Consider the following 15,694-nt stretch of genomic DNA (forward strand, 5'->3'; position numbering starts at 1 on the left):
CGCCCTGTGGGCCGTAGCCCTGGCCAGGGCCACAGCATCTGTGCCCACCACGTGGTCCTGTCCTCAGCACTGCCCCGTCTGCCATTCAGGACCGCTGAGCTGGCTTCCCAGGGAGGGCCAGCGCTCAGGCCACCCTCGTGTCACCTGCACGGCAGCTCCCTCACCTGCCTGGAGTTGGCCTCTCTCCGTGTCTGTGTTTGCGTGGCAGGATGGGGAGGGGACTGAGACTTGGGCATGCCCTGTCCCCGTGGACTCCTGGGGGGGCCGGACAAGACAGGGCTAGCACTTGCTTCCTGGGGGGCAGGGCCACAGGCCCCCTGGCAGCCCTGGAGGAGGGCCCTGGGGCAGAGGGACGCTGAGACAGAGGGTGCAGCCCCCGCCTTCCCTGGGTAGGGGGGTGGTACGTGTGGGAACCGGCCCTCCAGGTGTGGGCGGGAGGGGCATTCACTGGGCCACCAGCGTCACCAGCGCCCTCTAGCTGCACCCAGAGTGTGGTGATGGGCGCCTTCCCCCACCCCTCTGGGGACTCTAGGGGGCAGGGTCCCAGGCCCTGGGGTGGACCCCTCTGGAGGATGGGCGATGTTGGAGCGCCTAGGGTGTGTCCAAGCATCTGTGGGTCTGGCGCGTTCAACAGCCAGGATGTTTTACTCTAAAATTTTTAGACTTCCTGGGCGGGGTTGGGGGGCCTATCATTTAAACCTGATTCAGTGAGGACACTCTGCCCATTTCCCATATGAAAGTCCCCTGCGTGGCCCTGGGACTCTCTGCCCTCCTAAGGGTCTCCCAGGGTGGCAGCCCCACAGTGGGGTCCCGCTCGAGGCAGACCCCAGACCGAGCGAGACTCCCTGTCGTGTCCCCCCACCCCCGTGGCACTTCTCCCTGCCCTTCACTCCCGCCCCCCCACCCTCCCCCGTGCACATGGGCAGTGAAGGGTGTGGGATGGGGGATAAGCCGCTGGTGTGGAGGCTGGCTGGCTTGTGGACCCCTTTTGTGGACTCTTTGGAGGTTGTGCCTGTGCCTACTGGAAGCTTCCTTCATCCCAGGCAGGCAGATGCATAGCTCTAGTCTGGGTGGCTTGTTCTTGCGGTGTCTTTTTGCTGCCGTCTGCCCCCAAGAGGGCCCTCCCGCTCTCCGCAACCCCAGCCCTGGGGCCCACATCCTGTCCCAGGAACCCAAGGCTCGTGCCCTTTCTCACCCCTGACTTCCTGGGTGGGAGTTAGGCCCCAGCCACGGGCTCCCTTCGGGGGCAGCAAGAAGCATGTAGCCTGCAGCTTCTTCTAAGATCCCCACGTGACACACCCGCCTGCTCCCCCCAGTCTTTCCAGTGTGTGAAGGAATGAGGATTCAGGAAAGGCGGGCAGCTTCTAGAAAACCCACCTCTCTGTGGACCGTCACATCGTCCCGAGCGCCCAGCGGAGTGTGTTTGGCATCCTGCTGTGTGTGTCCGGGTACATGTGACGGGGAGTGGGCCTGGCAGGTGCGGGTGGGGACCAGGCGGGGGCGGGGGCAGTGTGGTCCTCGAATCCCCATTAACGGGAGCCCTGGCATCCTCCGTGCTGGTCTCTCCTCCAAGCTCCCGGGCGCTTGCTCCAAGGCACCAAGTGGTCTTAGGGGGATGTGACCTGTACGTCCCCGTCATCCTGCACTCACAGGCTCTCTCCTGGCCACGCCGTGGCCCTCTGGAGGGCGGAGGTGGGCCTCGACCCCTCCCTGGGCCAGCTGGAGATGGCTTTGTGACTCCGTGGGGCTGCTTTCTCCCTGGGGAGCCATGTCCACAAGGCCTCTTACTTGGTCATTTGTTGTTTTTTTTTTTAATTTTTAAAATCTATTTTATTTTATTTATTTATTTTTGGCTGCGTTGGGTCTTCGTTGCTGCGGCGCGGGCTTTTCTCTAGTTGTGGCGAGCGGGGGCTACTCTTCGTTGCAGTGCGCGGGCTTCTCATCGCGGTGGCTTCTCTTGTTGCGGAGCACGGGCTCTAGGCACACAGGCTCAGTAGTTGTGGCTCGCGGGCTCTAGAGCGCAGGCTCAGTAGTTGTGGCGCACGGGCTTAGTTGCTCCGCGGCATGTGGGATCTTCCCGGACCAGGGCTCGAACCCGTGTCCTCTGCATTGGCAGATGGATTCTTAACCACTGCGCCACCAGGGAAGCACTGGTCATTTGTTTTTGCTTCAGTTTCCCAAGCACTGTCATAGCAGGGTAGGTGGTTATTGTTCCATTTTACAGGTTGAGAGGAGGAGAGGCCCAGAGAGGTGGGGTGATGTGACACAGCCCAAGGGGCTGGGGTTCCACTCGGCGGGTCTGGGGGTGGCTTTGAGGGGTTGGGGCAGGGGAACTAGACGGAGAAGGCGGGGAGGGGTGGGGATGGGCTGGGGAGGGCAGGGTGGCCGTGATCCGACACAGTTGGGTGGCAGAGGAACTGACTGTCCCAGTGGGTCCTGCCTCTCACTCTGTGTCCCTGGGGGTCTCCCTGAAGGAAGCAGCGGAGTAACCCCCTCCCCCTTCTGATTATTCCAGAAGAAGAAGATGGTGGCCTTGAAGGCTTCGATGACTTTTTCCCTGAGGAGCCCGTGAGCCTTCCCAAGAAGAAGAAGTCCAAGAAGCTCAAGGACAACAGGTCCAAAGGGACGAGGAAGAAGAAAGAGGTGAGTGGGGCTGGGCTGTGCGGGCGTCCTGACTGCTCCTCCTGGGCCTGTGGAGAAAGACGTGGGCTCCCGGGACCATCTGGCAGAGGAGTGCCTCCCGAGAGCTGAGCCTGAGTGAGAAACACCAAAACCAGTGTCTGGTGTGGGCAGCGTCCCCACGGACACCTGCCCCGAGATGTATGTCAAGTGTCCCGTCCTTTTTTTTTTTTTTTTTTTTTTGGCCGCACAGCACGGCTTGCGGGATCTTAGTTTCCTGACCAGGGATTGAACCCGGGCCACGGCAGTGAGAGTACGGAGTCCTAAGCACTGGACTGCCAGGGAATTCCCAAGTGTACTTTTTTATTTTTGGCTGCGTTGGGTCTTCGTTGCTGCGCGCGAGCTTTCTCTAGTTGTGGCGAGCGGGGGCTACTCTTTGTTGAGGTGCGCGGGCTTCTCATTGCGGTGGCTTCTCGTTGTGGAGCACGGGCTCTAGAGCGCAGCCTCAGTAGTTGTGGCACATGGGCTTTGGTGCTCCGCGGCATGTGGGATCTTCCCGGACCAGGGCTTGAACCCGTGTCCCCTGCACTGGCAGGCGGATTCTTAACCACTGCACCAGCAGGGAAGTCCCTACTGTGTTCTTAAACAGGGTGAGCTGGGGTGTTTATTCTTTTCTCCTTGGTGTCTGTCCTGGGCCATGACAACATGGGGTCCCCGGCGCTCCCACCCCTTCACTGGAGGGCCCTTATTCCCGCTTGCGTCTGTGTCCACTGCCTCTGTGCTCTTGGTGGTGCCTTCTGCTACCCCCTCCGTATCTGCCTCCTGGCAGCTGTCTGTCCCTCTGGTTTGCTGCTTCCAACCTGTTGTGAGTTGGAATCCTGGTGAGCAAGATACAAATGGGAGAAGAGTAAGGAGACCCCGGTGAGGGATGGGTCTCCTATGAGTAACTCGTGTGAGCATTTCTAGAATGCCCCACGTGGACTCACTTCATCCTCAACAACAACCTTGGGAGTCGGGGGCAGGGATGATCATCACCACCCGACAGAGGGGGAAACCGGGGCTGCCTAGTAGCTTAAAGCCCTCGGCGCTTGGAGGGGACGGTCATAGGGTCATAGGGCAACGTGGGGACTCCCGTCTCCCACCTTGTGAGAGCTGCCACCTCTCCTCGGCATCACTCGATCCTTCCGGTGGCTTTATGGGGAGGGGCTGGTGTGCACCTTGCTTTACAGATGAGGCTCAGAGATGAACTTGCCAGGGGTCACAGCAACACAGCTGAGATCTGGCCCTGGGGATGTCCGGCTGCCCCCTGCCCCCCAGCCTGGTCCTCCCCTGGCCCGCCTGCTCCGAGGGGAAGCGCTGTCGGTCCTCTGGCCTTCTCGCCTCCCTTGCCCAGAGGAGACCCACCTGGCCCAGCCTCAGAGGGGAGGCAGTCGGGGGCTGTTATCGCCCTCGGTGGCCCCGGGACAGAGTAGCAGTGTGTGTGGGGGGCCCTGCGGGGATGTTCTGACGTGGCCTCAAAGGCCGCCGTGGGCCTCTGGCTCGTCCGCTGCAAGACTTTGTGCGGAGGGGACCGTGGTGTGACTTAACTCTGGAGGGTCCCCAAACAGGCTGCGGGGGCAGGAGGGAGGAGACTCTTGAGGACAAAGGGCCTGTGATGGTGGGCAGGCGATGGGTGGTGGAGTTTCTTCCCCACATCTCCCCAGGCCACTGCCCACACCTGTCTGAGCCTTGCTTCTGTGTCTGTAGTAAGGGGAGCATCACCTATCCACACCCCCCTGCTTGTTTGGGGGCAAATCAGATATGGGCCAACAGGGCGTCTTCACGTGAGAGGTGCCACGGGGAAGGCCAGTGGCCCTCGGGGGCATCCAGGGTGTCAGCCTGCAAGCGTCCGGAGGGCAGGGCCTGCCCTGGGCGGTGCCCCGGGTCCCCATAGTGGTTGGCCCCGGGCTGGCCTGCCTGGAGCTCAGGGACTGGGGCAGGGAGGTGTCACCCGCACCTCCTCCAGCTGGAACCACGCAGGTACGTCCTGCCTGTGTTGTCTGGTGAGCTTGGGGTCAGCATTTCTCACCAGGTCCGCCCCCTGTTCTGCTCTCCTGGCTCCCGGGAAGGACCTCCTTAGGACAGCTGCCCTGTCCAGGCTCCTGGCCAAAGCTGCCCCGGAGCCTCTCCCTGCCCGCTTGCGGCCACACCCAGCTGTCCCTGTCCTCTGGCGCGCATAGACTACCCTTTCTCCCCCCAGAGGGACCCTGAGCCTCCTCCAAGCCTAGCACTGCCCCTGTCCGATGCCACCCTCCATCTCTGCTGCCCCTCAGCTTTGTCCTCACTGCCTGGGCTCCTGGCATCCTTCCAGGATTGACAGGTCTATACCCTCCCGGGACACCCCACCCCTAACCCCACGGCTGGTACATGGGCTGCATGTGGGCAGGTTGTGAGCTGCCGCTTCCTGTCCCGGTTATCCAGGAGGGGCAGTGGAGGCAGGAGAGGGGAAGGGGGGGTGGCCCGTGCCTGGAGGCTCCCCCCACACCCCCAAGGGAGGTGCTGTGGACCGGGTCCCCCTGCTGTGGGGAGGGGGCTCCGAATTCCCTGCTGCAGCTCCCCCCAGCCCCTCCCGCACCCTGGCCCGCAGGTCTGTCTTTGTTGGGGGCAGAGGTTAGATGGCTCAGCGCCGGCGGGGCCCTGAGATGCAGGGGCCGACTTCCCGGTTGAAGCTCTGAAATCTTGGCTCTGTTGTGGCCACTGCTGTCAGCCCTCAGACCTGATGCTCTGTGGATGCGGGGTGGAGGTAGATTCTAGGGTCCTGGGGCATCCCGCGCAAGCACCTTCTCCCCAGCTCCTCAGCGATTTCTCTCCCTCTCCCGAAGCTTCTTTCTTGGGAACTGGGAGGGAGGGTCTCGTCTCTCACGGCTATGGCCTGAGCATGGCCTCTGTGCTGTATCCATCTCTTCCTGGGTCTCCCTTGCCCTCCTTCTCCCTCCTCTGCATTTCTTGTCCACCCACCTCTTCCTCCCCCCCCGTCCCTTCCTCTCTCCTCCTCCTCCATTCCACTCTCCCTCCCCTCACTTCCTCTCCCTCTCTCCTTCCTCTCTCTACTGAGATGCAGTTCCTGGATCTCAAAGGAGATGGAGGCCAGGGTAGACTGGAGGGCCCCGCAGATGACCGGGCAGTGCCAGCCAGGCTCCCAAGGTGGCCCTCGGGCCACTGCTGCGCCCTCCCCAGCATTGCTGAGAGCCTGGCTTGGCAGCTGTCAGATGTCAACAGTCTGAGTGTGCTGCAGCCAGAGAGCAGGGTCCTGGCCGCCATGTGCACACTGCCCGCCCGCCCGCCCGCCTGCAGACCCCAGTCCTCGGGATGTGGGGAGGGGAATGTCGCCCCTTTTCTCCTTTTCATCTCCAACCAGGTGGCCCCAACACAAGGCGCTGGGTGGAGGGAGCAGAGGGCCCCCGGTGGTGGAACCCATGTAGCAGCAGGTTTTTTGGGGGTGGGGTGGAGGGACAGGCAGCAAGTCGTGAATTCTGATTTACATAAAATAACCGGGGCTTCGGCCGGAACCTGAGCATATGTAGATGAAGCTCCTTGTCAGACCCAGCGCAGGAGGGAGAAATGATTTCAACCTGTGCTGCAGTGGTTACCATAGCAACCAATTATTCAGTGCTAAGTTGTAACTGTTTATAACACTCGTGGATGGGAAGGCTCATATTTCATTCTCTCTTTTTCCCTCTCAGTCTCGAAGGACCCCAAATTGAGAATGACCAGCTCTCTGAGTCCTTCCTTTTGAGTTTAAATGCCTGCTCTTTAGAGAGATGCGGTGTGTGCTGAGTGCTGGGCGTAGAGGGAAGGGAGAGAGAGATGCGAGGCCTGGATCGAAAGACATCTGCAGAGCTGGGGGAGGAAGGGTGGGCATAGACTGCCCGCTCGGGGTCCCCAGGGCCTTCACGGGTGGCATGCTGTGCCTTCAGTGGGCCCGGGGCTCAGGGCAGAGACCCCTCTTCCCTACCCCCAGTTCCTCGCATACCCAGCCCAGGTGTAGGATTTAAGGCAGCTTTGCAGATGGATTCTGTGGGGACTCCAAGTTCCCTTAGATTCTTCTGCCATCCAGGGCATCCCCTATAGTCCTGCCCGGGGCTGCTGCAGCCCAGAGGACACAGCATCAGGGTCACAGCCCCAACTGGTCCTGATGTTCAGAGCCCACAGTGTGGCTCGGGGCTCAGCTTGGTTCGGGGCTTTATTAGGGCATTTTTGCTCTGTGCCTGTGTCTCCTCCCTGAATGTGGCTTGGCCCGCACTCTCCCCTGTAAGTTTCGAGATACCGAATGGTGAGTCTACTCCTGGTTCCTGGTCATTCCTCCCCTTCTTGCCACTGGCCGACCTGCATCCCTCCAGGTCCTGCTGTTGGGTCACTCCTCTTTGAGTTGTTTTCAGAACCACTCGCTGCCCTTCCGCTTGCCCCTTTCTCGGCAAGGGAAGATTTTGGAACAACAGAACACAGGAAAAAGGAGGCCCTGGTCTAGATGTGTCCAAACAGCTGGATACAGAGAGACGCTGTGGATACAGACTGATTGTACCATCGGGAAGCCCATCTCCAAAGACCTGTCCTGCACCCTGCCCTCCACCAGCCTCCCGGGTGGGCAGGGGGGCTTGGACGAGATCGGGATGCAGGTGGGGGAGAAGGCAGGGCAGAGAGGGGATCAGGGAATGGGCGGGGAGCCAGGGAATTGAGGAATCTGTCTTCTCCTTGGCCAGGCTTTCCCCAGTGCAGGTAGACAGGGCAGGGAGGGGTCTGCGCCTTCCCTGAAACAAGGGGCTGCCATCATTGTCGTCCCCCGCTGGGCCGCGGGGGCGCTGACTGGCCTGCTGTAGCTCCGGCTCATTCCTCGAGAAGAAACTTTGCCCTCCTGTACCCCCACTTAGCCCCGGAGTGGCTGCTGGACTAACACACTCCTGGCGGTGCACAGCTTGGGGCCTTCTGCCAGACGTGCTCCCCCCGGCCCCCCCCCCCCGCCCCCGCCACCACTGTGCACACACTGACAGGGCGTCTGCTGGAGGCGCCTTCCCCGCCTTCCTCCCTCCCTCCCTCCCTCCCTGGATACCTCCAGCTCCCTCTGGGCCCTGCGTTCAGAGCTGTGCGGGCCACTCTCCACCTCTCTGCACTTGGGATGTGGCGTGCAGGCTCCCCAGCAGATACTCAGGGCACCTCCCCCTCAGGTGCGGTCACACAGCCCCTTCTGTTGGCGTCCTGTTGCCCGTCTGCACTGTAATTGTTGCCCAGCTGCAGGCACTGTCCATGCACTTGGCTTTAGTCCAGCCCCGATTTGCAGAAACGAGGTGGGATGAGGCTCGTTGTGTCCTCCGGTTTGTGGTCCTGGCTGCATCTTCAGCTTCCGAGCAGAGTTGGGGGCATCATGGGTACTTGGGACTCTCCTACTTCAAAATGCTTAAGGCCTTCTCTCTCACGTGATCTCCTTTGTTCCTCTTACCGCCCTGTATGGCACCCCCATTTCACAGACAAGGAGGCTGAGGTCAGGATGCTGCAGTGACTTTTTGCCCAATTCCGGACTAGCAAGGGTCAGAGCTCCGAGACAGTCTCTGTCCTGCAGCCTCCACAGGGAGCCCCCGGACCCACCATGGGTCCTCCTGTCTCTTCCCTGCTCTGGTTCGCGGGGTCCCCAGGGCAGCTGAGGGCCAGCCCCGCGGCCCTCCCTCGGCGGGCCCCACAGCCTCTGTCCGCGGTGCTGAAGCTTGTGACACTTTCCTCCTCCCATCCTTACCTGTGCAGGGGTGTGGCTGGGATAGAGCCTGTCTCTCAGGTCTATCGAAGGGTGCTCTTTCCAAGCTGGCCAAACTCTACATCCTCGGGGGAAATGGACATCCCTGTCTGACCCCTGCCTCCCCAGAGGACCGAGGCAGGGCTGGGAGCTGTGGCCATGAGCCCTGGGAACGGGATCGCGTGCAAGGCTGTCCTGCCCTGGGCAGGCTCTGGCAGCAGCCAGGACCGGCGCACTGCCCCTGGAGCCCGCCCGGTGTGGCCGACCGAGTCAGTATTCCGGGAAGGCCCAGAGGCTCTGCTGCCTGCCAGCCACCAGCCAGCACACTGACTCAGCGGCTTAACAGGCATAAAAGGTTTGGGAGCCGAGCAGCAGGAGAGTCAGGAAGTGCAGGGACCCCACGGGTGGGTCCTTTCCCAGCTGTGTCTCAGGAAGAGTCTTCCTCCTGGGAAAAGACTCTGAACTCCACGGTGTGGCTGGAAAGGGCAGAGCGGGCGGGGGGCCTCCCAAGACAGACCCACTGCCCTTGCTGCTCTCCTTCTCTGCATCTGCTCCCTCCCCTCCCCCCTTCCTTCCTCTCCCTCCTCCCCGCCTTTCTCCTCCCTCTCCACCTCCTCTTTTGCCTCCCTCCCTCATTGCTCCTTCCGGAGCTCACATCCTTCATTTCTCCAGTTCTTTCTTCATCTCTTCCGTGCCTCTCTTTGCCGCCTCTAAACCTCCAGCATGAAGATGCCAAGTGTCATCTTCATTGGAGCATCCGTGCCTGGCCTCTCCTGCAGACCCAGGCCGGGAGGGGCCTAGTCAGCCTGCTTGCCTCTTGAAAAGCCCCGAATACACAGCTTTCTCAGCTTTCTCGCAGGGGCAGTGCCTTTCTGATGGGGATGCTCTGTCTGTAAACACCCTTATCTCCATATAAATGGGCCATTTTCTGCCTGTATGGATGGAAACTGAATCGAGGAAACCAAGCTTAAGAGCTGCCTAAATTACTTTGTCTCATATTGAGATGAAGCAGCCAGGGTTCGGGCAGTGGGGAAGGTGGGCTTGTGCTTTAGCAGCGTCCGGAGAGCGCACAGGCAGATGGAACTGGGATGTGCGCTCTGTGTTAATCACAGGTTTCACTTGACACACACGACTCCATAGGATGCAAAGATGAACAGAGAGGAGAGGATCTGGGAGCCGGGGCGGAAGTTGGGGGCTCTTCTCCAGCGTGGACAGCATTTTGGTTTTTGGCTCTGGGCATGATATCCTCTCTGCGAGCGCCTGGGCCCGAGTGCCATCGCTGACACGCGTTACAGTCCCAAAGCCCATAGAAACCTGAAACAGGGCCGTTTAAGTGGGCTGCACTGAGCTTGCCTGGTGGGGGCGTGTGTCTTCACCCGAGGCCTCGACTCACCTGCACAGCACCATTTGTCACCAACCAGTCATTGGGGACGAGACCCTTACCCCGTGCTGGCTCAGGGCAGCCCCTCTGTCTGGGATTTAGTGGTCTGGTGGGTGAGACTCTGCTAGGAGGCCACTCTCAGGGCAGTGCTGCTGCCTGGGACTCTGCATTTTCTTTGGGCCCCTGTTGTTCTCACGGTCCACCTTTCTCTTCCAGGGGAGCAATGATGAGCTGTCGGAAAATGAAGAGGATCTGGAAGAGAAGTCGGACAGTGAGGGCAGCGACTACTCCCCAAATAAAAAGAAGAAGAAAAAACTCAAGGACAAGAAGGAGAAAAAAGCCAAGCGAAAAAAGAAAGATGATGACGAGGACGACAACGATGACGGATGCCTCAAGGTAACCCTGATGCCTGGCTGGGGGATCCTGCTTGGACGAGCTGAGCCTCCTGCTGTCAGCTCCCTGCCCTCTGACCGGGGAGCCCCTGTGGGCAAAGGACCAGAGCATCCTTTCCCACGAAGGGCCGTCGGGGCAGATGGGTGTGTGTGTGTGAGTGCACGCGCAGGAAGGTTGGACACAACTTTGTGAGAAATACTGTAGCCACAGGTCTCGGAGACACGTTAGAAATAACAGTGGATGGCACTCAGGAGTTTGGGGAAGAAGTCGTGCGGCCTCTTGCTGATGTATTGTCCGCTGTTTGCCCAGCTTGAGCGGTCAGCCGTTTCTGAGGAGAGCGATGGTCTGAACTCAAGTTTGGTGTCAGGAACCTCTTGGTCGGAGCAGTTTGGGAGAATAAAACAAATGGAGCTTTCGCTAAGAAGTGGCTGGACAGCTCCGCTTGTGGTGGAAGGGGGCCTTAGCACGTGTTCCAAAATTCATCCCACGTGGGCACCCAGGAGAGTGTCCCAGGGAACGAGAGTCATGGAAGCTATAGCGATGGGCCTGCAGCTCTCCCCTGGGGAGAAGCCTCTTCCCGGTGAAAGTGGGGCATGATGTGGCCCCTGGAATGTCAAGGCCGCTCCTTGCGGTGGGGGGGGGAGGGGCCAAGGGTAGGACGGCAGATGGGCTCTGGGTCCTGGGTCTCTGGGTCGGGCAGGGGCAGATGGCAGATGACAGCACCTCATCCGGGAACCTCCTGCTGCCTTCGATCTTTGATGAGGCTCAGTTTGGGCTGGCCGTGGATTTGAAGCTAAGTGCTCTGTAAATGTTAGTACGTAAATGTTAGTACGGTGGCTGCTGGGTGAGGCAGAGGTGGTGACTATCGACTGAAGTTGGGAAGTGCTGGCGGTGTCCCAACACCCGGAGGGAGCTCGTTAGTTGGCAGGTGTGTTATGAGTCACCTGTGACTGATGACAGCCGAGAAGCTGACAGATTTGGAAGATGAACTTACAGGAGTGATTCAGGGTCGTCCTGTAATAATGTCATCGCTCACTTGCTGCTCTGCTTCGTGGTGGGAACCTCCAGGACTGGTGTGTGTCAGGAGCAGGTTGGCCAAGGGAGGGGACCCCATGTGGGCGCACCTCTGAACTGCCACAGAGAACAGGAGGTCAGGAAGCGGGTCCCTTGGGGCCGAGGGAGGCCGTGTGTTCTGCCCGGGTGGCCTTCCCTTGCTGGAGCAGACAGCCCAACTCTGAGGGGCTTGGGCAGTAAAAGGGGTGTTGGATCAGCAGCCCTAAGAGTTGAGAGGCAAGGGGGCTTCCAGCTAGGGGGACCCAGTGGTGTCATCCAGGGCCCTGTTTCTTTGCCTTTGGAGGGTCAGCTTTGGGTTCAGGCCAGGCACCCTCGTGGCTGGGAATGTGTGTAGCAGCAGTGCAGGGCTTCGTGGACACGCCCTGCCCCATCCAGCAGGAGGGAAAGCTGGCTTGTGTCCTAGCTGTCCGCACAGGAGACCCAGGGGTGCCCCTGCCTGGACCGGTTGAGTCACATGCCCACCTGGATCAGTGACTGTGGCCTGGGGTGGCGTGTGCTGATTGGTGGAATGGATCTGTGGGTGGGGCTGGCACAGCTCAGGGCTGCCTGGAGCAAATGGGAAATCGGGGTGAGGGCCCTGTTCCAAGCACCTGTGCTAACTCCGTCCCTCCTGTGACGTAGGTGCTGTTATCCCCATTTTACAGATGGGGAAACTGAGGCATAGAGAGATGAAGTAGCTTGTCCACCTCTCACTGCTAGTATGTGGCAGAGCCAGGATTGGAGCCTGCCTCTGTCCAGCAGGTTCCAATCTCATAGCCAGCACCACCGCCCACCCCTCCCTTCCCAGCCATCCGGGGTCTGCTTTGTGACCTGACGCCTGGGCTGGCTGGCTGTCTTTGTGCCCTTGGGAACTCGCACACCTCCCTGGGCTTCGGTGCCCCATCTGGAGAGTGAAGCAGGAGCCGAGGGACCCTCTCTGGGCTCTGCCCTGAGCTGGGCCACTGCCCTGACCAGGGCACACCTTCCTGGTCCCCGAACCCGCAGTGACCTGCCCTTCCACGAGGTCCAAGTGTGACTGTACTAGGTGATCTCCTGGGGTGGACAGAGTGAGTCCCGATATTATTCCTGCCCTGGACATGCACATGGCTTCCCCCCAAACCCCCGCATTAGCCCCCCAGGCGTGTGGCCCGCACCCCATCATGAGCTGGCATCTGGGCCGTTCCCACTGATCAAGGGGCTGGCGGCCTGAGATGCCGTAGGATGTTTTCAGTGGTGGGTGAGAACTGCCCTCGTTAAGTTGCTGACATAATCCCCCTGCTTTTCCGAGGCGCCCTGGGTGGGGCCCTGGTGGGGGGTTCAGGGTAAAAGGACCCCCACCTCTCATTCCCCCTCCGGCCTGTGTGTCCGTAGGAGCCCAAGTCCTCGGGGCAGCTCATGGCCGAGTGGGGCCTGGACGACGTGGACTACCCGTTCTCGGAGGCCGACTATCACACACTCACCAACTACAAGGCCTTCAGCCAGTTCCTCAGGTGGGGCACCCACGGAGACTGCCCTCGAGGCCTGCCTCCCCCGGGCTCAGCAAGTGGGGCGGCCAGAGGGGCAGGGCCCCGGGCTCCTGGGGTGGGCTTCCAGGCTGACACTGACCCGGGGCAGAGCTGGCAGGAGGGGCAGGCAGGACCCTTCCATCTCAACAGGTGGTCCTGCTTTCCCTCGCTGGTCCTACCCCCAGGGATGGCAACCCCAGTCATTCCCAGGGGTCTTAAGCCCCCGTGGCCACACTTAGCTCTAAAAGAAATGGGACTGGACCCCTGCCTCTGGCCCCTCGGGTCTTACAGGGTCTGAAAACCCAATTAGAAGATCACCGGCCACATAAACAGGGAATCGGGAGCCTTGGGGGTGGACTGCTGTCTCTGTCTTGGTCCTCTTCCCTGCCCTCCTTTCTGCCCAGTTTTCCCAGTTTGCTGTATATGCCAGGTGTGGGACTTGGGAGAAGAAGGGTGGGCCCTGCGGGGGGTCACATGGGGGTCTCATCCCTTCCATGGGGCTGTCCTCACCCTCCTGCCTCTCCCCCCACGCAGGCCACTCATCGCCAAGAAGAACCCGAAGATCCCCATGTCCAAAATGATGACCGTCCTGGGCGCCAAGTGGCGAGAGTTCAGCGCCAACAACCCCTTTAAGGGCAGCTCGGCGGCGGCAGCTGCAGCGGCGGTGGCCGCGGCCGTGGAGACGGTCACCATCGCGCCTCCACTGGCCATCAGCCCCCAGCAGGCACCCCAGCCTGTGCCCGTCCGCAAGGCCAAGACCAAGGAGGGCAAGGGTAAGGCTGCACCCAGTCCTGCTGGCAGAGGACCCCCAGGCCCTACAGTCTGGGACAAACGGGCCGGTCTCTATCAAGGACCCAGTGCCTTGGTTGACCTTGGACCCACCCACCCTTCCTCAGCTGTGTTGTGGCATCTGTCCTGCCTCTCTCTTGGGGCTGGTGGCGAAGTGGAGGAGGCGGTGGGCTCAGAGCTTTGGGAGTTTTCCCAGGTGTGGAGGAGGGGACAGAGGTGTGACCCGTGCTACTGGGAGTTAGGGGGCTCTTGGGTTTGAGCCTGCACCATTCCCAGGGGGAAGGGGTCCCAAGGTGACCCGTGGATCGCTCTCTTCTGAGCACCCGGCCCTCGGGGTAACAGATGTACATGGGCGTGGGCGTGGACAGGGCCGCCTTCCCAGGGAGGCCAGGAAGGAGGTCCAGATACAAAATCAGACTCTGTGGTGGTGTCTGGGTGGGGAGAATAGGGACAGCAGAGGCTCTCTGCAACTTGAAGTTCTAGGGGAGGGACCTTTCTGCCCCGGATGGAGGATTTACGGCCCCACTGGGAGTAGGGACATTGATCTCCCCGGGGCTCTGAGTGGTGATGTTGCCTGCAGCTCACCTTCCTGGGTGCCCTGACCTGGGTTTTTTTGGCTGCGTTGGGTCTTTGTTGCTGCACGTGGGCTTTCTCTCGTTGCGGCGAGCGGGGTCTACTCTTCGTTGCGGTGTGTGGGCTTCTTATTGCAGTGGCTTCTCTTGTTGCGGAGCACGGGCTCTAGGTGCATGGGCTTCAGTGGTTGTGGCACGCGGGCTCGGTAGTTGTGGCTCGTGGGCTCTAGAGCGCAGGCTCAGGAGTTGTGGCGCACAGGCTTAGTGTCTCCGCGGCATGTGGGATCTCCCCGGACCAGGGATCGACCCCATGTCCCCCGCATTGGCAGGCGGATTCCTAACCACTGCGCCACCAAGGAAGTCCCCTGACCTGGGTTTTGATGGGGGGCAGAGCGGACGCTGGGGACCCCTTGTTTCTGCCCCAAGGAGCTTTGGTTTCTGGGATAATGCCTCCCTTTAGCAGGTCCCACAGGGGGCCCCGGTGGGTGAGTGTCGTGGGCTTTAGAGACTGCTTCCGCTCACCTCCCTTGCTGTCTGCACAGCCAGGCTTCTTTCTCATTTCCTGTCGGGCTCCAGCTGCTGAGCTATCGATTCCCTGAGCTGCCTATTCAGAGCCTGAAAAATTGAAATAGATTTTCCGTGGCGCCACTGAGGTTACAGCTGGGCTCCCAGACCCAGCTCTCTGCGTGTGATGTGGGTGGAGGAGGGCCTGGGGCGAGGCCATCTGCCTTTAGGCCCCCACTTGCCCTGCTCGGCCTGGTGGGAGAGGCTGCTGGGGGGGGTCATTACTCCCCAGGTGACTAATTGTCCTGTGACCAGTTCCATAAAAACAACCTCACCCCTGCTGGCCACCTGGGAGCCAGCATTTCCTGGGGATGATTGGCAGAGGTGAGGGCGGTCTTGAGTGGTGCCGGTGTGTGGGGTATGGCAGACAACCCGGAGGCTGGCAGCTGGGGAAAGGGCTTCTTGCCCTAGCACATACCTCCAGGGCCTAGGTATGGTCCGCAGGTGGGTCGGTGTGCCCTTAGTGGCCCTGGGGGCTGGTGGCTGCACTGGGGACAGCTCCTTTCTGGGGAGAGGGATGGGACAGGGCTGTTCCTAAGATGGCAGCACAGCGGCCAGAGCAGGGACTGGGCCAGGGTTATTCTCTGGCTTCCCCCTCTACTGTGCAACTTCAGCAAGGACGTCACCTTTCCGAGCCTCAGTCTTCTCATCTGAGAAGGGGCAACGGCAGAAACCATCCTTTCCTTAAAGCGGGTTCTCAAGGCTGAGTGAAAGCATGGCGGTGAGTGAATGAGCCATGGCGGGCACTGGTTATTCCACTGGTGCTTTTCAGGGCCTGGAGTGAGGAAGAAGATCAAAGGCTCCAAGGATGTGAAGAAAAAGGGCAAAGGGAGAAAGGTGGCCGGGCTCAAGTTCCGCTTCGGAGGGGTTGGCAGCAAGAGGAAGAAAGGCTCCTCGGTGAGTGCGAGTGTGTGTGTGCGTGTGCGTGCGTGCGAGTGTGTGTGTGCGTGTGCGTGCGTGCGTGCGTGTGTGTGTGTGTGTGTAACATGCAAAGGCTGGGTGACGTGGAAAGCAGGGCTATCAGTTCATTCTCCTGAGCCAGGCAGGGGGCAGGTCT

The 15,694-nt window shown here is 60.6% G+C and overlaps 1 protein-coding gene across 1 annotated transcript in view; it reads left to right on the forward strand.

The window, feature by feature from the left end:
* Nucleotides 1-579: 579 nt before the first annotated feature.
* Nucleotides 580-15,694, forward strand: part of CHD5 (chromodomain helicase DNA binding protein 5) — a 57,908-nt gene continuing 42,793 nt past the window's right edge. Inside the window, exons 1-7 of the mRNA XM_089916990.1 lie at nucleotides 580-596; nucleotides 1,574-1,692; nucleotides 2,516-2,643; nucleotides 9,978-10,157; nucleotides 12,579-12,697; nucleotides 13,247-13,485; nucleotides 15,410-15,534. Of these exons, the coding sequence (XP_089773116.1) occupies nucleotides 580-596; nucleotides 1,574-1,692; nucleotides 2,516-2,643; nucleotides 9,978-10,157; nucleotides 12,579-12,697; nucleotides 13,247-13,485; nucleotides 15,410-15,534 (927 nt within the window). The remainder of the gene's footprint in view (nucleotides 597-1,573; nucleotides 1,693-2,515; nucleotides 2,644-9,977; nucleotides 10,158-12,578; nucleotides 12,698-13,246; nucleotides 13,486-15,409; nucleotides 15,535-15,694) is intronic.

The sequence above is a fragment of the Delphinapterus leucas genome, chromosome 1, assembly GCF_059928025.1.
Source record: "Delphinapterus leucas isolate spDelLeu-1000000601 "Yukka" chromosome 1, BTC_Dleu_Yukka2, whole genome shotgun sequence".
In the NCBI taxonomy this organism is placed as follows: domain Eukaryota; kingdom Metazoa; phylum Chordata; class Mammalia; order Artiodactyla; family Monodontidae; genus Delphinapterus; species Delphinapterus leucas.